Source organism: Aythya fuligula, chromosome 9, assembly GCF_009819795.1.
Source record: "Aythya fuligula isolate bAytFul2 chromosome 9, bAytFul2.pri, whole genome shotgun sequence".
In the NCBI taxonomy this organism is placed as follows: domain Eukaryota; kingdom Metazoa; phylum Chordata; class Aves; order Anseriformes; family Anatidae; genus Aythya; species Aythya fuligula.
The window spans coordinates 19,225,185-19,245,821 of record NC_045567.1 but is presented as its reverse complement, the minus strand read 5'-3'; the positions used below and the strand labels follow the sequence as shown (position 1 = coordinate 19,245,821).

At 45.0% G+C, this 20,637-nt stretch overlaps 1 protein-coding gene across 3 annotated transcripts in view; it reads left to right on the top strand.

The window, feature by feature from the left end:
* Nucleotides 1-20,637, top strand: part of KCNMB2 (potassium calcium-activated channel subfamily M regulatory beta subunit 2) — a 127,874-nt gene that overhangs the window by 100,659 nt on the left and 6,578 nt on the right. For 2 of the 3 annotated variants that reach the window (XM_032193576.1, XM_032193579.1), the window contains exons 2-3: nucleotides 13,226-13,336; nucleotides 19,388-19,558. In XM_032193576.1, the coding sequence (XP_032049467.1) occupies nucleotides 13,226-13,336; nucleotides 19,388-19,558 (282 nt within the window). The remainder of the gene's footprint in view (nucleotides 1-13,225; nucleotides 13,337-19,387; nucleotides 19,559-20,637) is intronic. The other variant, XM_032193578.1, reaches the window with a different exon arrangement.

Genomic DNA, 20,637 nt, shown 5'->3' with positions numbered 1-20,637 from the left:
AAGTAGATGAGATGTAACCACCAGACCTTCTTAAATGAGGTGTAATCGATAGGCAGAGCCTTCCACCATGGTAACAAATTGTGCATGAATCCTCACCCCACCCTCCAAGGGATCCTTGAACGGCCAACAGGAGACACAGCACCCATCCTGCAATGATTATGCTACTGCATTGCCAGCTGTTGTATTTCTAATTTTGCTAATGGCCAAATCATTTTGCTTCAGCCACTTCTTTATTACGTACATCAGCTGGAAATTATCAGCTTCATTACCCAGAGCTCCAAAAGACTCCATGTCATGAGCCATGTAGAATTCAACGTACATGGAAAAGGCTGGCTGTGCAATGGTGTTTCACAAGGAGCAACTGCTGTGCACCAAGACAAGCTATCTTGGTCTATCATTTTTTTTGCAGGTCCCAGCAACATCTCCCAGTTGAGCATTCCATTAACTTTTTCACCCCCTGTTTCTCAAAAAAGCCCAGAGGAAATCTTAATCCCCCTTATCTTGCGACACTATTATCTTGCTGTGTTTCTGCTGGCTTCACACTGAGATTTTGTGGAACTATGTTTTCTTATTTAGCCCAAAATTGGCTTGGAGAAAGACAGCGCAAAGAGGTCTTTTCTGAGCAAGCTAGAAATAAAAATGGAAAGTCTTGTTCTGTGCCTGACTTCAATTCAGTATCAGCTTAGAGGGGGAGTTGTTTTGCTGCAGTTTAAGAGAAGGGAGCATCTCCTATCTGAGATGGGAGATTGATTCCTATTAGATTAATCCTGTTAGTTCCTAAGGGACTAGATTAGTCCCTTTGAGCAGCCCAAGATGCTCCACGCACCCTTTGACTGCTGGGACCCGCAATTATCCCAACCCTGTCAACTCCAGAAAGAACTTCATCATGACCCTGTTAGTACCCTTTCCCCTGTTGAACTTTACTTTGAGTCTTTAAAGTAAAAAGGTGTTACTAAACTTAGGCAACTGCAAAATACAACTAGCCAGGAAGAAGATGTACAAAATTCAGTTATTTTTAAATGAGGTTGAAGTCATTTTATGGATCACACATTTGTAATGGCTGGATATATTAATAAATTCAGTACATAAGCTTTCAAGTTTGAAGCAAGCCTCTCAGTCTGTTGCTTCAGAAAGTGCAATCCAAAAGCTATTGATCTATTTATACAGATAAGAACCCAACAGAGTTATCAGGATCAATGCAAACACTCAGAAGAAGACTCAGTATAACTAATAATAAATAAGTAAAGACCCAGGAAATAGAAATGTACAATTTAAAACTAACTGAAATGCTGACCTGAAGAATAGGTGTTTATGTACATTTCTGCAAATGCAATTCTGAGAAAGTAAAAGAGAGTGCAAAAAGTAAGTGGGTAATTTCAGAGGTGGCAGACAAGATAATAGACAAGCAGCATCCAACTCAAAGGAGATGGGCGGGGGCTAAAAAGTGGTGGAAGCAACATAAGATTTTTGATTTGATTTGATTTTTCTACAGAATTTTCAAATTAATTTATACAAAGCAAGGTCTGAGTACTGTAATTGAAATCAAGCCAGGAGAGAGTACAGGAGCAGCATGGGTATCTGCATACACATTTTGCAGGTTCAGGCAGTCTAATTTTGCATCCACCTTCTTGTTTCCCAAGGTCAGGAGTTTTGACATGGGCCCTGTCTGTTGGTTTTTTGAGCTGTTTTCCGTCTGTCTTTCTTGTCTCTGGGGATGGGATGGGATGGGATGGGATGGGATGGGATGGGATGGGATGGGATGGGATGGGGGCAGTAGGTTGGGCTGGCCACCAACACTTGCATTTCAAAGTACTTATCAGCCAGTTCATCGATCCAGGTTTTGGATGGATGACCATGGGATATGCATTGGGTCATGCCTATCCTCCACAGTAGTGTGGACAGCCTATCTTGAAAACATTCTTATTCAAATTTTTCTTTAAGGCTTGATGAAGACCAAAACCCCCCAGGTGCTTGGTGCTGGGTGTAGCAGCAATGAAAGGCCAGCCCCAGCCCTGGACAGCTCACAACATGCTCTAGTTTTGTTTCAAGTGCTGCCCAACCAAAAACATCAAGGCAGGTTCAGACCAAGAGCTGCCCCACCTGTTTTAGTGCATTAGATCTTACCCCCAAAAATAAAGGCCAGTCGTGGGAATAGCTGTCCTTTGTTTAGCTTTAAATGAGGAACTGAAACAGGCCAGTAATCAGGGGAGAAAAGATCACAAGACATGTACAATTTCATCTCATCCATGTTAGTGTACCTGAAAATACAATGAGCTTGCAAAAAATTACAATAATTATGAGCTGGGAAAAGAAATAGCCTGGGAGGCTGGGTCCTTCAGTAAAAGTTCACTGAGTTTTGCCAGCAAGATTCAAACTTTTCCTAAAATAAGGAAATTGGATCCACTGCAGCCCCAATGCAGTAAGACAGACATGTATCTTACGTTTTGTTTCAGTGGACATCTGATGTGAATCAGCATTGTTTGTACATCAGTTGGTTTATCCCAGAAATCAAGCACCTCCTTCCCCCACAGGCAGCCTGAGCACATCAGGAAGGCTGGCAGCAGCCCGAAGCTCAGAGCTGCCTCGATACAGCCACGTAGGCACAGACATTGCACACGAGAGCATCTGCAGTGTCTGCAGAGGTCACAGGACAGTTGCTTTGCTAGTACGAGGCAGTGCAGCCCCACTGAAAGCAGTGTGAGAGGCTCTGAGCTGCCCCAGCCCACACCAGGTGGTGAGGAAGATTGGAGAATGGGAAGAGAAAGTGCTAGAGAAATAGGGGAGGAGAAGACCAGGGAGTGACCCTAGGTTAAAGAGCACTACATTTCAAAGAAGTCAAGATTTCCTTCTTTAAGATTTGAAGAAGGAAAAAAAGTACTTTCACTGAGAAATTACATCATGGAGCTGCTTTGGCAGAGAAGCCAGTGCAGGGGACAACGAGAGATGGCTTGGGCCAGAGGACAAACCAGCTCCAGCTTGGTCCCTGCCAACAACAGGGACCCAGAAGGGTGCGTGAGGTCCCATCAGTCGGTCACAGCACCTCCACAGCTCAGCACAGGTCCATCCATACCTTCTGTTCCTCAGGGCCATCCCCAAGCACCATCAGCAGGCACTAGCCAGGGCCTAGCACTGAGTGGGGTGGACCTGGGCTCTCACCTTGCTCCTTCCGGGAGGGAGAAACAGAGGGCAGGTCACAGGCTGATGTGATTCAGCTCCACTGAAATCAAAAGAGATGTCAGCATGCAGCTGAAGGACTGCTGAACTCCAGGCTGCAGGGAGGGGAATGCCACTGGGCTTCAGAAGTGGTCCACAGAACATCAGGAAGGAGGGAGAGAGAAAGAGAGGTTAAAAGTTTAAACAGTATTTAGATAGGGAACAAAAATATTGTCAAAAAGTCAATCAGAAGTCTAGATTTAGGCAGATCTGCTCTTATTTAACCTTCAGCATGAGATCAGGTCTCAGCCTTTCTATTCTTGGTAACAGCTGATGAATGCAGTGTAACAAGGTATTAATAAACATCTGCCCAGCTCTTAGATTAGTATGGGGAAGAATTAATGGAGGTCTTAGCACATTCATATTTTCTGATTATGGCATGACTTTATTTATAGAAATAATAGGGGGAATGGAAACCGTCAGTAACACCCTGTCAATATACGTAATGAAATCCACTCATTTAATTGCATTACACTTGGCTACGGAGTCGTATCAATAAAAGGTCCTCCTTAGAGCAGCTCAGTGGTCACTATGTACTTCATGTAAGAAAGATATTAAGATTAATATTTTTTCAATGAACCACTGGGAAAATAAGTCCTCTCTGACATACCCATTCCCATGCCTCTGACCCTGAGAGGGATGAGGCTGCTGGCTGTGCTAGGGCAAAGCTTTCCACCAGGCAAGGTGAAGTCCACTGCCCCTCAGCAGCAGTCCAGCTTTCACACCACTTTTCCAGCCACTCCCTTCTTCCAGTCCCTAAAAAGTCCCAAATTTTAAAATAAACCCAGCCTGAAGACTGTGCTATATTATATTTGTTGCTAGCAATGGCTAAACCAACCCATGCATCAGCTCTGCTTCATGCCATGCCCTCCTACCCACCACAATAAAGTATCAACAGTGCTTATTGTGCCATACCACTGAGATAAATAAAGCACAATTTGAAACCTTGGTATGTTCAGGCCTCCTAAAAGAGAGGGAAAGCCTATAAAACCCCTACTGAAGGAGTCATGGCTGTTCAGATCATTTGCAGCTTGTTAGGTAAACCCTGAAGCCAGTTTTAATCAGGAGGTGCCAACGTTAGTGGAGAGCTGCTGGGGTTTAAGCAGGCTTTGGACTGACTGTGGCTGTTTCTCAAGGTTTTAAAATACATTTCATAATGTTCAGTGCAGACAGGCAGCTGGGGAAGTTTAAGTCTTTTCTCCCAGAAGCATGGGAAAAACAAAATAAAGCTACAATTATGGTGACAGATGGTCTGTTACAAACAACAGGGCATTGCTAGTAATTTTGCTCCTTGCACAATGAAGGAGATCAGGACTGATGCAAAAAAAGCCAAGAAAGTCCTGTGGTTCTATCCTGTTCTTCCAAAAAAAAAAAAAAAAGCAATTCCTAATAAAAAAGCAATTCCTAATCCAATCCAATCTTCCAAAGCTATCAGTCTGAATTAATGGAAGCAGAGCAAGAAAATGTTACTATTTCTATTAATTATAGAGGCAGGTTTGTGCAATAAACAGAATTCATATCCCTACTGTGCTGTGTAAGTACCTATAATTCAGCTGCTCCACTCACAACTGCAGCATGTTCTTCACATTGTTTTACAAATTAGCAAACCTGAAATCAGCAGCCACGTACGGTGTGATGACATTTAGTTTAACTACGGGGAATCTGATCTGCTGAAATCCACGGGCGGTCTTCCAGTGCTGCTTTTCACCGTGATTGTGTTACAGCTCCCCAATTAAGTCCTCCTAGATCAGCTCCATGTTTTCCATGGAAGTGACAGTACAGATGCTGTAGGAAATACTATCAGTTATTTATTGCACTTGCTGGCACTCCCCCCAGTACTGCCAAGGTGACGTTTGGGGTGATGCTCTTTTAGAGGTGACCAGAAAGGTGGGCTAGGGCACTCCTGGAGCCAAATGGACTTTCCGTGTCATTTGACTGGTTTGTATTTACTGCAAGGGGCACGGAGTCAGAGCAGGGACACAGATAAGAACACACACATGGATATCTTTGCTCAGTAGGCAATGCCCAGTACCTGCATACCTCACAGGAATTTATTTTGTGCATCAAAACCTACAGAAGCAGAACCAGCTGTGCTGTCTTAGAGTGAGTCCTTCATCTTAACACTGGTGGTGCATCCTCTGGGAGGACTGGTGGTAGCAATGGCTTGGACAAGCATCTTCTGTCACCCTGTGGAGACCTTCATGTCCTGCCTAGCCTGGGACCAGAAGACCCCAGAGGAGCTGGCTACCAAAAGCAGAGCTGCCCCAGCAGCCATGAGTGAGGCGGGAGCTTTTAAAGCAGTGGTGAAGAAAAACATTTCTGGGCGTATAAAGGGAAGCTGTGGAAAGGTGCTAGGCAATGATCTTTCTAAGCCTGCTCCAGCTTTCTACCTTCTAGATTAAATAGATACTGCCTTTCTCTGTACCTGAGGAAGAGGAAGCAAATTGCCTGTTGCCAGTCAGAAAACATTTAATAGCAAGGCTCCTGCCACCAGCCAGAACATCCCACCCGCAGACTGGTCTGACTGGGAGCGCTCTAGCAGCCAAAATTACTCAAGTAGCAATGTTTTCCAGTAGCTGTATGGTGTCAGTTGCAGATCACTTTTGATAGTGGCAAGGTCTGATAGCAAATGGCCTCACCTGGATAAAGAAAAGAAGAAAACGTTCCCTGAGATACAGCACAAAAGGTTGATTTACCTGTTCTTTATCCACCCACTACTTACAGAGCTGCTGGTGTTACTTTTTAAGCATCTGACTCAGACATCAGAGCAGAAAGGTGATAAAACGCTCACCTTTGATTGAATATTTGACTTAAGTTGCCATTGTGGCAAAAGGTAAAAATAAATACATATACTATGAGGAATACAAGTTACTACTGGACAAAGTGTTCCACATCAATTTTAAATCCTTACAGACACTGAAAACCTCTTTCTTGGTTTGCATGAAGGTCAAAATTGAGTTTTTGAGTGTTCTTTCAGCGGGGATTTTATTTAGACACTGGAACTTCCTTCCAGTTTAAGGAGAGTGTTTCTTAAACAACATCTGACACTGGTCCAGCTGGGGACTGGAGTAACGTGGTCCCAAGGGAACATAACAAACTGAAAAGTGTTTGCTCTGGCACTGAGAAGTTCTGTGCCATTGCCCTACCCTTTGGTTGCTTCTGCATTTCACTCCTGACCTGGCTGTAAATAGGAAGAGAATCCAGTATCCAATCTCTTCTGAAGTGCATATCAAAGAGCATTGAAATGATAGACTTCATTAAGCTTATATATCAGCTTTCAAAAAAAAAACTGCTGAGGTGGGGAATTCACAAAAGCATTTCCAATGTAAGGGAGAGAAGCAGGAGGGGAGTGAAAGTTAACATTTTGCAACGTATAAAATAAAAATGCAATCCATGTTACAACAACTTCCGATGATGTTTTCTGTAATTGGATTACTGCTATCAAATTAATATAGGAGAAAAGCCTTCTGAACACATTAGGAGGAAGACAATCAGCTTTTATTTACCTGCTATGCTGTATTACAGCGAGGCACACAAGTGTTGCAGCAGGGGCAGCTCAGGTCACCTACAGTGTGTTAGCTGATAGCTTAGCAACCTTTCCCCCAGGCATTTTTGCTTAAATTGATCTAAATAAATTTAGGAATTCAAACACTAGCTTTTAGTAGCAAACAGGATCTTTAGAATACCCATTTATGAGAAACATTTTTGGTTAAACTTACCAAAAAAAAAAAAAAAGTGTTATACTATGCAATTATAGTGAGATGCACACCAGCTGTATCCCACAGGAGATGGGAATGACCTACAAGATTTCAAGGTCAATTTGTAAATACAGTTTTTCTTCATTTTGATTGAATTAAATTCACTTGATTACTGGGGCTCAGGGATTCTTAGGAAAGGCAGAAGCAGTAAATTTCATCAAAAATGGTGAAAATTGAGAGACAATTATCAAGTTTCCCTAAAAGTAGAAAATACAGACATATCCCACACACTCTGAAAACCCCACAACTGAAAATCCTGATTATTTCAATGTGGTGCCAGAGCCCGGTATTGCTACCACCAGTTCCTTAGGGCAGTTTTGCCCAGCACTGTTGAAAAGGAAAACATTCCCCATGCCCTGGGGGAAATGAAGCATGGAAACCCCGTTATCACTGACAGAAGTTTTGCCTCTAATTCCCCATCTGCTCTTCTGAATGTTAACCTACAGCATTGGCACATAAGCTTAAATGATAAAGAGGGATTCCAAATAGAAAGCAACACAATATTAGTCAGCTAGGCTGGTGGTGTCTGCAGCAATGTGGTGTGGGCGCTCATGTTTCAAGAGAGGGAAATTATAGGAGAAAATAATAGAGTTATGTTACGTTGATTGAGGGGAAATGCTGGCATAGAATGGGGAAGTAATGGGTCAAAACCAGATTTATTTATTTTTCAATCTTTAATCCATATGGAATTCTGCACAGCTCCTCCTTCCTATTCTTATTGTTATTTGTGTTTAGCAGCTGCGTAAAATAGCATACAAGGCAAGAAATCTGAAAAGAGAGTAATAATGTGATGCATAGTGTTAACTCACTGGTTTTGGAAATATCCATTTATCTTGGTTAAATAAAAGCTTAGCCCAAGTACTAAGCCAAGTAATCATGATTAGGGAGAGAAAAAGACATTCACCTCCTTAGAAACTCAATACTCTTCAACATTAATAGCACTGCAGTGACATAGCTTGAAGCTGGATGCTTGCTGTAATTAATATAGATTATTGGCAGATGAGGAATGAAAGTATCTGTGCCTGCTCCTGACATTGTTTTCATTCTAGACCAGTTATGAGACCAAAATACATTGGGCTTTTGTTTTGGAGACATGTCCCTTTCACTGTTCAGAGTGCTCTGCTGGCCTCAGAGGACTGCAGAGATTTTGTTCCCTTTGTTGTCTAAAAACTGCATAGAAGGCATATGCATTGTTCTCCCTTATAGAGACTTTGCTTTTGTTCTTTCTCATTATCTTCTTTCCTGACTCTCAAGAAAAATTGGTTTTATGCTAAAAAGTATATTACAAGAACACGTCTACATAGAGATTCATAAGCTCTCAAGGTATTAGTTTTTTAGGGAGGCTAAGTCTGCATTTGTACCATCCAGTGTATCGTGTGCTGAACTCATCCACAAAGCTGGTGATTTAGTGCTTAGACTGATTTTTACCTAAGAGACTGGTGCTGCACTGCACTAAGCCCAGCTCATCAGCCTCGTCTCTGTAGTCATTTGACTCACTTGACTCCCCCAGATTTCCCATCCACTTCGTACAACTATTTTGGTAGATATTGTGACTGCTTTTCTGCAAAATGACGCTGTTCCTATTCTCTCTTGTGTGAGCACATCATTATTATCTTTTATGTTGTGTTTCCTAACTTTCTAATCCTCTGCCTTATTACAGCCCATTTCATTTCTAACTTTCCAGCAGGCTTGCTCCCCAGGCTGGATTTGATCTCTGCACATGAATCTATCAGAAATGTTGATTGCAACTGCTGATCATATTCAAATACCAAAGGGCTACAGATAATGAAGTCTAGGTTCTGAAAGGGTGAGAAATCACCACAGGGTATTTACACTGCGGAATTTACCATTTTGTACTAAGACAAAAAGGAAACATGCTCATGAGCTCTGAACTGTGTTCTTTGATTTACCACAGAGGTGCCTACTTCACATCTTCATGTCTCATTTCTGTAGGATGGGGTTACTAAATCTGCCTTTCCCCATCAAGATCATTTCTTAGTCTTAAGGAAGACAAGTCATTTCTACTCGGTGTATGTAATAACCAGGTTTACACACTAATGTGGTCGGTACTATTCCCAGCCTGACTGAACATGTGTCTGTGTCCAGAGGTCCTCCAGCAGGTCCAAGACACCGCTAGTGTGGGCAGAGGGATCGAGCTCACATTCCTCTTGTTCCTCCCATCTGGCGATCTCAGACACTTAGATTCAGCTAACTGGTCTTTGCATATGCCAGCAGATTTAATACATCTTTCAATGACAGCCAGGGAAAATCAGGCAGCGCAGAGTTAAATAGCATGCTTGAATTGCTGGGTCACATTGGCAGTGCTGGTCCAGCACTCCTGGTCCTCTTCTCTGGCCACTGTTTTGGATCCGATTTTTCTTGACATACCTGCACAAACCCAGTGCAATAGCAGCTGCCTACAAAGGTGAAACAGCACAACTATATCTAAAGCAGGAAGCCAACCTGCTCACCAGGGAGGCAGCATGGTCTGCTGGGCTTGTGCACTGCTCTGAGCCAGGGACAAGTCAATTAAGTGCTTGTGCAAATCATCCGCTTTGCCTGTATATCCCCTGCACCTTGGTTTCACGCCTGCACTTTTGCAATAATAAAAACATCTCTTGGTAATGATCTTTAGTAAGACGTGATATGTGAAACCTGGGTGGTGGTCTGGTATTCACACTGACTGCCCACCCGTCAGCAGCGAACACGTTCAGCCCACTGCAGGCTGCTAGAGCCTAGTAAAAATTAACAAGCTACTAAATGCGGACTGCTGCATTTTGCCACAGAAAATAAAGTCAAACAACAGCTAAAATAGAGGAGGAAAGGGGGGGAAAGGAGAGCAGAGAAGGCAGACCAAAGGCAGCATAAGAGTTGTATTTATTTTTTAATCCCATCTCTTTTAGCGTCTGCAATGAACGCTGTAACTAAAGGAATCTAACTGAATTAGAATTTCAATATGTCCTGAGCAGATTGGAGCCGTTTCCATTCATGAGCAGCACGTCCCAGCTGTAATTGCCTGCTTGCTTATCCACACAGCTCTTTACAGCTAATCCAAATGTGGACTCAAAAATAAATAGTGCCAGAGCATTCAGTTCCCGATGGGCAGCCGTTTCAGCATCGCCTCTGCCTTTGCTTTGTTCCGGCCGGTGCTCTCGATGGCACGGGGACTGGCTCAAAGGAGATAAAAGATGATTGACCCTCTCAGGGAATTAGGTGGGAGAAAAACCGCTCCTGCTATAGCTGCCCTGCCTGTTTGTGCTGTTCCTCTGGGTGCTGCCTTGCGGCTGTTTATCTCCCTCTGTCCTCACCTCTCTCCCCAGCCACGTTGCTCCTCTGATCCCATTCTCTGTTGTGGCTTTCTGAGGGCAGTTGGTGCCCTCCCTGTTCCCCTCTGTGTGCTCCTATCCACACACACCATCAGGGTTTTAGCACTGCTTTCCTCAAATGAAACATCTCTTCGGGGATATTTAAAAGCCATGCACTTCTCAGATCAGGTCTTTTTTGGAAGTGTGTGAAGCTGAGGCACTGCTGCACATAGCTGGAGCTGGAGGGGACGACCCTGCTGATGGGACTTGGCACTGCACGAAGCAGGGCTCTGCCTTTGCTCTCTGACATGGGGATCTGCACATGTCCACCCTCCTCACCAGGGGAGAGGTAACTGCCCACCCTCTTCCAGGCTATTTTCTCCACTAAGCCCACCACAGAGTTTCTGGGAGACATTGGATCAGTCTCAGCAGCCTCTGTGCCATAAGTTAAAAGAAATTTTGCCTTTAAAAACAAAACCAAATGCACCTGTATTTTGCCCAAAGCTGAGCTGCATCCCCGTGTGATGACTTGTCACTGGTAGCCTCATTCTTCTCCTCCTTTGGACACGGAGCCTCCTTTAGCCATGTCTGTCCCCTGGGAGCCCAGAAAGACCACCCTGGGTCCTGGACATTAACCTTCAGCTCAAAACCTAGGTGGAGAGCTCAGCTCCAAGCTCGGGAGAGATTTAGAAAAAGGTCTAGAAATAGAGGTGCATTCATTAATGCAGCATCATTAGCGATCAGTCTTCCTAAACATTTGTCAGTACATTAACACCAGCTCCCCAGTGTCCATTTTTCCCCTTCCCATAACAAGGAACCCAAATTCAAGGTCACCTGCCAGTTGGATTAGTCAGGTAGTAGAGCTGGAGCTCCGGAGATGCTCCAACGAGAAGGGTTATTTATGTCCCTCTGTCCTGCACCGTGCCATTAGCTTGCGGTACATCAAGGTCTGGTCACGGGGCAGAAATGCACTGTTTGATATTGCTATTGCTGCTTCACGATTTACTGTAGTTGCTGCCAGGGCGTTAAATGTTCCCTAAGTGGTAACTGTCGTCCGCTAATGTAGATACATTTCTTTTATGAGTTAGCTTATTGCTGTCTCTCTTAGTCTACTCTATTCTTCTGCTATGGCCACAGACAAGTGGAATTAGGGCAAGCAGATCACAATATAATACCCAAAGCACCTGCTAAGGATTTTGAGATTCACCCTCAGAATTACGTCTCTTTTGGAGCAATATGAAGCAGGCCTTCACCAGCAGGTTCTCCTCACACCACGGGCCTCAGGTGTTTGCTGCTGGTGGTGGGAGACATGCTGATATTCCTTAGTGGAAACTTTGTCGGGTTTTCTAGTGAGGTCGATAAAATTCACTGGAAGATAATGTTCAAGAAGAAGACAAGACTAGGAGAAGATGAGAGAAGATGGGTTAGCCCTGGCAGAGGTTTTGGTGTCACAGGCTCTTAGAGGTGCTCTCAAGCCAGCCCAGAGCAGTGAAGTGCCCTGGGCATGGGTGTAAATGTGTTCATAGGAGTTGTGCAGTTTGTACTCTGAGCCTCTCCCATAAGCATTGTACATTTATTCAGGACAGGTCCCCAGTGCCAAGAACAAGGTGTGTTTTGTAAAATCCAAAACTTGGCCTTCTTGACTGTCTCTGTGGCAACAGTGCCAAGAGGCAAATGTGTTGAGGCCACATGGGGTAAATAATGAAGGAAACAACCTTGTTCAGGCAAAACTGAGCAGAAAGCCCAGGGTCCAACCCAGCATCCTGACTCTGACTGTACAAAAGAGAAGTTACACCAGGTACAGCAGCTTGCTGGTAAGATGCCCTGTGGGAGTATTCTCCAGGAGGAGACGGTTGTGTAGGTTGTAGCCATTATATTTTAGAAGTCTTACAAAGGTCTTCAAAGGAGGGCCTTGGAGGGGGGATCTTAACATTACTGGTCTGCAGAAGGCTTTTACCTCAGAGCTAACCCTCACCTAAAGGAAACTCAGACCTCAGTCACTTCTGGCCTCTGGAGTGGCTGCCGTGATGCCATCAGTGTTAGGATTTTACACAAGATTAGGGATGCAATTGCGTGCTAAACAGTGACCATTAGCTTGGATTGCCCAGCTAATGAAGCAGGCAGCATTAACGCAATCACGTAGGGACTGCTGCAAGGCACTGGCACTATGAGGAGTGTCTGAAATCACGCTGACCTCGTGGGGAAGGACAGCCCCCTTCCTCTGCTGGCATCCCCTCAGTGGGACAGGCCCTCTGCTGTGATTTGCTCTAGAGTTTGTGAATCTGCTCCCTCCCTGCTGAGGAAGCTCAGCCAGCTCAGGCAGGCAGCAGAAGCTGCTAGTTACTTCTAATGCATGCCCAAGTTTTGCTCAAAGAAGAACAGACTCTCTGGTAGTGTTCACCACCACCCCTGGCTGGCTCCAGGAGAACTCAGGCTGTGGGAGCACAGCCAGTTGGGCTTTCCTCTGGGCAGTTCACATACGACACCCTCAAGGGAGCAGTGATGAATATATGATTTTATTTCCCAGCAACAGGGAGCCTTGGGGCTTAGGCTGGGAGAGGTCTTGGTCCAACATCCGACATGGCCTCCAGCTCTTGGACATCTGCTCTGCACTCTTCGGCTCGGTGCAGAAACACCAGCATGAGGATTAGACCCAAGGACACACAGCACATTTCTGACTGTGATCACCATAAAAACACTTTTTAGCTGGTGGCTGATAGATGCTATTTCACCTTCTAAACTACAGTTATTACAGGAAGGAAGGGCTTACAAGATTTGTCCTTCATATCCACCACTGCTCTGCCATCCCCATTATTTTACATCTCACCTCACGTTAATGGTCCATCTTCAAAGCACGCTGGGCACAGCCACAGGGGATTTGGCACATTGGAAGTAACTTGGACTGCTGCTTTGCATGGGCAGTGACAAAAACTATCCCTCTTCCCCCAGGTCCTTCCATCGTCCCACTGCAGCAAGCAAAAACAACACTGGGCAACCCTCTAAAATGTTTATTTGGACCAGTGGCCGGAGCTCTACATCTTACAGACATGATGAGAAAAGGTAAATGGCATCGATGCTGGTTGTCTCGGATGGGTTTTGAATCTCTAGGAGTGTGCCCTGTCACGGCTCCTCAGTGGGGGCATAGGGAGAGGGAGGGGGGATGCAAAGGGTGCATCCTCTTATCCCTTGCTCCCCCCAGCTCCTCTCTGAGGTCCATCCCTGAGGCTGGCATGCACGCATTGCACATTTTATGGCACACCAATCCCCAGGTGTAGTTTTGCAGCCACAGCTCTATGCCTTTCACAGGTGTCCCACTTCCAGCCAGGAGCCCAGAGCACACCCACCCCCCTCCTTACGCTGCTCACAGCCCCCTTTCTCCAAACCATATCTAACTGTTCCACATCTGGGTGATGTGTCCAGCTCTTGGAGACGTTTTCTGTTCCTGTGCACACGCGTGAGGGCAAGCATGTGTGCAAGGCACTGCACAGCAGATGGGTGATGACAAGCAGGTGGAAAGGGAGGTGGCTACTGGGAGAGTGCCAGCCCGCTTCAGTGGTGTTGCTGGATGAAATAGGCTGACGAAACAGAGGAATAAACGAATTACTGGGTCTCCCAGGGGGCAGAGAATTGCACAGAGGAGAAGGAAAGGGAAGGAGAGGTTTTAAGTCCTCAGACAAAGCAGCACTCAGTTGGGAATGAAAGAAGTTAAATATCACTGATGAAAGAACAATTGTCAGTAATACTCAGGCTCATCCTTCCAAAATCTCTCTCCTTTGTAGTAAGATTTGCTGGACAGCTTGTCTTGTCACAACCGGACGCATTTCCCTTTCTTTTCTTTCCCCCTTCTCCCTTGCCTCCTCTCCTTCAGTTCTCCTTGCAGTCACTGCTAAATGCAATCACAAAAAATCAGACTCCAGTGAAACAAAAGCAGAGGTCAGTACATCTACAGTGCCAATTAGCAAAACACACTCCTCAGATATTCTAATGAGACATTACTGCTGGCATCTGCTTGGGAAAATGGGCTGGTGAGTTCAGGCCCCAGAGCTGCCCTCAGGATGCAGGGTTTCTTTGGGAGAATTAACCAGTCTGCTGAACTCTGCTGCAAAGGCCATGTAGGTGCTCAGCTTTGGATACTCTGATCCCAAAGAGATATTTGGAGGACCTCAACTTGGCAGCAGGTTTCCATGGACTTTCGGTTGGAGCTGGCTCTCTGCCTCTTGCATTTCTGCAGGTCTCCTCTGCAACTGCGTTTTCCCCAGGCTAATGTTCTGTGTGAATACACAGACATGGACGGGATGGTCCAAGGCTAGGCACTTGCAGGAGATATCTGCCCACAGGACGGGCTGGCCAGGAGCCACGTGCTCCTGATTAGCACAGCCTTCAGCTCCTAGCATGCCTTCCTGCAGGGCTGGCTGATTTGGGCTGGGTGCTGTGCTAAGCAGGGCTGGCCAGCATCTGGTCTGCTCAGACCTGGGCAGAGCTCACCCCATCTTCCTGGAGAGGTGGGAGCAGCACCCCTGTACCTACATGCTGGCCTTGGCAATTTCAGGTGCCTTGTCAAGCCATCAGGAAGGATCGTTCATACCCTATGAGTGATAAATAAATGCAGGATGGAAGGGGAAGAAGAGAAAATGGGAACAGGAGAGTGCTGACCGCAGCCTCAGGGCTGCAGAAGAGAGGTGTGAATGTGGAGCAAGTGTTGCTGATGGGAGGGATTCATTTGCTAGTGTCTGGCAGAAATTTTAACACATGTAAGGTCACTGGCAGCATCACTGTACCAAACAGGCAGTGCATTTTAGACAAATAACATCCCCTAAGCGATCCTTTCCTAGGAATTCTGTGTTCTTTAAGCTTCAGATGGGAAATTGTCAGCTGGGGCAGCAAACTTTCGTAGCAGCAAACCTTAATAATAGCCTGCTGCAGCAATGACCCATTGCAGCAATGACCCATTGCTGCAGGGGAATCGTCTCCTCCTGGGTGGGAGGTGTCTTACCAGCATCTGCTTCTGCAGGACCAAGGCCAAAAGTTATATTCGTTGCTCTGTTTTAGAAATCTGCTGTTCCCCATCTGCCACTTTTAGGCTTTGGAAACCTAACCAAGCCCTCATTCTTCCTCAGCTGTCCATTATGTTTCCACAGTACTGTAAGACTGGAAAACCAGAGCACTGGATTGGTGTGGTTCGGTTTGGTCTGGTTTGGTGGGGACAAGGGAGGAAATAAAGTGAGTGAAATCTGTTCTTACCAATAGGAATCCTTCCACAACCACCATGAAGATTTGTGTAAGAGCTCCAGGGAGGTCGCATGTTGCCATAGCTCTAACAACAAAAAGCAATGCGGTTAAATATACCCGGTAAAGAAAAATGTAAAGAAATTGGCTTCTGAGCAGAAAAGCCCCTGAGCACTGGCAATACTGTAGGTAACAAACAGGAGTTTTCTGAGTTTTGCATTCAAGGATTTCTGATATCAGCAGACATCTCAACATGAGGTAATTTGAGTGACTTCTGCATACTAACTGTGATATACGAGTGGTAAATGTGAATTCAAAGTCACTGTGAATAATGCAAGCAGACGGGTATCCCCCCTGCCAACCCCACAGCAGCTCTGTTCTGACAGAGGCAGCATCTCCCTCAGCACCTGCACCATGGCCCATCTGCAAGGGAAGAAATTTGAGTGGAGGTAACTCATATTTATCTTCTGAAAAATAAAGCAATTGCAGGTGCCTGGTTATTCTAGTTTTCCAGTTTCCTGGTTATTCAGTTTTCCAGAACCTGGATTGCCTTTGCAGCATGCTTAGATCTACCCATTTGGGAGTGAAATGAGAACTGCTATACTGGAGAAGCCTTACCTCAGCCCCCTCCTGCTCTGTGTGACAGCACCTGGCTGCAAACCCTTAGGACCTTTTCTACTAAACACCAATAAATCCATCACATCCCCCGGGCTGCAGAGAAGTCCTGCCCCAGCAACCCACAGAGCACTTGGGGAGCATGTGGCAAGCCTCATCCTTTATGTAAGCTGGTGCTAAAAGCTCATGTCCCCCATGATGGCAAAGGAAGGCCTTGGCTGCAGCAAATATGAGCAACTCTGCAGATGTAGAACTTCTTTAGGAAGGCTGGCTGGCTCAGACCAGCACTATAGTTCTCCCTGGTGGTCTAGTATTCGGGCTAATAACATAACCCAGGCTGCCAGAATCCCTCACACAGGTCCTTCCCCTCCCTTCTCCTGAAGGGCACAGAAGGAGCTATGGAGCATCCTGCAGAGGGATCCCTGCTCTGCTGCGAGGGGGGAGATACAGAGAGGGAAATGTCTGCTCTGTCCCCGGCAGGCACGGTCACGGCCGAGGTTTCCTCTCTGGCAGCTGAATCTGGGTAGAGCAGCCAGCCCGTATCCTGCGAGCAATTTGGCAAAAGGAACACGGAGATTTAGCAGGGGAGAACTTCAGTTTGGAAATGATGAGGACAGCAAAGACCTTTCGTCCTTGGAGGATTGCTTTCCATTAAATGTCTTTGCAGAATCTGTGCTCTGACAGCTGGCACTGCTTTAAAAACAAACTACACCCCCACCCACACCAGTGTCCTATTTGGGGAGTTGTCACACGTAATCACAAGTATTCGATGGAGTCCCCAAGATGCACGGTGTCGGGGTGCAGTGCTGTGTGTGTACGCAGGGCAGCCGTCAGCTAATTGCAGCTGTGCAGCCCTGGGGTACAGAATCAGCCGGCTGAGCATGATGCCTTGCCGGCTCACCGAGCAGGGAGAGGTCCCTGGGCTGTGCTACAAGTTCATACGTACTCAAAATCCTCCCCTCCCCACAGAGCAGCAAGCACACGGGCAGATGCCATAGCTGCTGCTCCAGCTGAGGCGATGCTGAGGCTGCCCTGCTAGTGGCAAAATGTTGTATGTACACTATCCTGTCCCCAAAACCAGGGCTCTGTAGTACAAAATGCGCAGCCAGGTAATAGCTGGTGTTCCTGGTGTGACAGGGAGCATATTGCTCCTTCCCCAGAGCTGTCAGGAGTGGGAGGAGGAGGAGGGATGGTCAGGCAGTGTGTCTCCTGGGTGGTATCAGGGCTGCTGTCCACCCACCACGAGGCAGGTGGGGACCACACGCCGTCCTCTTTGCCCACCACCTGCCAGAGAGTGCATCTCTACAATGCACCCTTCAGTCCCTCTTTTTCTACCTCTCATTCTACATCAGAAGGATGAAATACATCAGGAGTATTTGCAACCATTCTCAATTAGCTGTTTGTTTTTAAATTGTTCATCGGTGACCCTTCTTATGTTCTAGCTGCTCTGGTGACATCAGTGAGTGATGGCACTGTGTGCTCTGTGTCTACATGCAGACATGAGTTATGCTGTGTGATCGGGTAATGTTCTGGAACTGCATGACAATTTCTTCCTTCCTGCCGACTTCCATTTGGGAGCACTGCAAATCCTAATAGCAGCTCTCAGAGTTAAATACAGTTTGATAAATAATAATAGAAAAGTAGCGTTAGATTATTGCTCTACATCACTTCTTTGAAGGCAACGGCATCTACCAGTTCACAATACATTTTTCTCCCCAGCACCAGCGAAAATTTTGACAGGCTGAATTACCATTTAATTTCCAACTAGAAAAACACTGACAAGCTTTAAAGGATGGTATTGAAGAGAAATCATGGACAGCTAAAGATGTAAATTACAGTAGGATGAAGAAACTTCAGGGGGTCATAGGTATGGGAGACTATCTGACTGCACTAGCACCTAAGCACAATTTTTGCTGTAAAACCCCACACCATATGTGCTTTGCCTGGCTATGACTCATCATCTAAACACAAATTCAATTCCAGCTTCAAGGAGTTTATGATTGAACTTTTTTTTCTTGTTTCTACTGTGCTTATGTATGATTTTGCATCTGTCTTAACTCTATTTCCTTGTCCCTATTAGTGGATGTAAATTACACGGTTGGTCTGTCACATGGTGCTTTTTTTCCACGGTTGCGTGAAACTTGGTGGTTTCAGCTTAAAAGAGTGGTGGGTTTGCTAGAGCCCAAAGTGATGTTGATGTTGCTCACCTGCCATTTTGCAGACAGTAGAAGAGGAACTTCTTCCACGTGTACCTCTATGTCCATGTTATGGTGGTGCCAGGGCTCAGAGGCGTGCGGTTCACATGCTTCGGGTGCTGCCTGGATGATTCAAAAGAACCGTAACAGAAAACACAGGAGATTTTGACCATCCTCAGGTCTGTAAGTACATTTTAAACCCACAAAGTTTGAGTGTGTTTGAAATGTACTCAAATATTTCCTTCTTCACCATTGTGTCCTCATGACCCATTGAATCATCAAAGGCTCGGAGATGAAAGAAGGACTTATGGTTAGAAAATGGAAAGGACTCTGCTGAAGGGGGAATGGTTTGTTGTATCTTCTTTTTTTTTTTTTTAATCCCAGAACAAATAGCTTTAGTGAATAATTTTCTGTGAGGGTTTTCAATGTAATGAGTAACGGGTCTTCCAGAAAGCAATTTTAAAAATAAAGTAAATAAGCTCCCGATCAAAAAAAAAAAAAAAAAAAAAAAAAAAAAAAACCACAGAAATCAATTGCAAAATCCCCATAGTGTTTCATGAGCTTTGAGTCACACTCAGTGTGGAAAATTTCCACTAACCTATAGGGAATCAAGAAAGAACACTGTCCTTTCATAAAAAATCGGTGACTACTTTCTTCAGGCTCTTTCCTACATGTAACGTAAGACCTGTTACTATACTGAACTGAAGAAAAGACACCTCCTATAACTAAATATCTTCTGGTGGCCAGAATTGGCATTGAGAGGTCAAATTCATCCACAGTAGAATTATGCTGAGCCAATGAAGCTGCACCAAAGAAGGATTTACTGAGCTGGCACAAGTTTCTAATCTTTCTATTTGCAATAAGAGGTTTTTACCTTTTCAGAAATGGCTGTAATTTGTTTTGGAGATGAATAAATTTCCACCAGGTCAGAGTGAATCCATTGAAAATGGACACCTGAGGACCCTTAAGCCTTTCTCACCCACAAGATGGGTATGGAGGTGGAACTGCCCACCCCGCAGAGGGCTCATTGATTAAATATGAACTTCACATAAGAATGTATTATTTTCAACCTCAGAAATATTTACCAAAAAATCAGGGATCACGATCTACTGGACAAAAGGAAAACAGTCACAGCCCTAAAAGCTGGAGAAGACCGGGCCATACTCCTCGGGCTGGCCATGATGGTGTGCTCTATCATGATGTACTTTCTCCTGGGAATCACCCTGCTGCGGTCTTACATGCAAAGGTAATTTCATTACAGTTGCCCTGACCTCACACGCTCTGTTCCAGATGACTTACTGTTGGTTATTCTTTTAACTATTTTTTTTTTTTTTTCCTTTGGTCAACATACATCAGATTCTGCATTTGCTTACCCCAGTATAAATTACGCGTAGCTACAGTGAAAAGCAAGCTGAGCAATGCCAGCATAAGCAAGGGAAGTATTAGATCCCTGTTTGACGAAATCTTGATCCATAAGCCTTAGACTTGCCACAGTTTAACATATCTATAATATCCACATCAGCTGGCTTGCAGCCTACTGAGCTCTGTAAGCCTCGCAGAGGCTGTTGCTGTAAAGCCCAGGCAAACTCTGGAGAGAACAGCAAAAATATTTAGCTGCCTCAAGAAACAATGCATTTACAAATGAAAAATGAAGAATCTATCTGGGAAAGAAATCCAGCTGCTTTGGAGCATGTAGTTTTCCATGTAGGTTACTGCTTTCATGTCAACAAGTGAAATCCTCCCAAAATAGAGTAATTTGCTGAAAGTGAAGGATCATCTTTCATCATTACTGCTCTGTACTTAATTTTTCTGAGTCTTTCTCTGGCTTTCTTCTCTGGTATTGAGCAGAAAGTTTGGCCTGTAATTCATTAGCAGTATTTGAAAGCAGTTTTCAAGCACCAACCCTATTTAAAATTCAGCCTAGACTGTAATAAGGCTGTCAACAATGTTTTTTCTGCTCTGATCAGCAAAGTTAGGAGAATGAAAAATGCATAATTGCGGATCAAAAGGCTGGTGTGTCATGCCCAAACCCACTCTGAGGTAGTGGCCAATACCTGGCACATGCTGGCTTATCCCCAGCAGGCTTCATATTTAGATATGCATAATTAGTGCCTGAAGGTAACTGTTATGAATATCCTCCATTCTAACAGTGCACCTGCAGGAAAATATTCCTTCTTGACCCTGCCCCAATAAAGAAAAAAAAAAAAAAACAACACACAAACCCACAATGCATAAACTGTGCTGATTTTCAGCATCTTAGTTGTGTGATAAAGGTATTTGTCCCTTTTTAAATCCAGGCAAAGTTTAGCTTTTTGAAGATAGGGA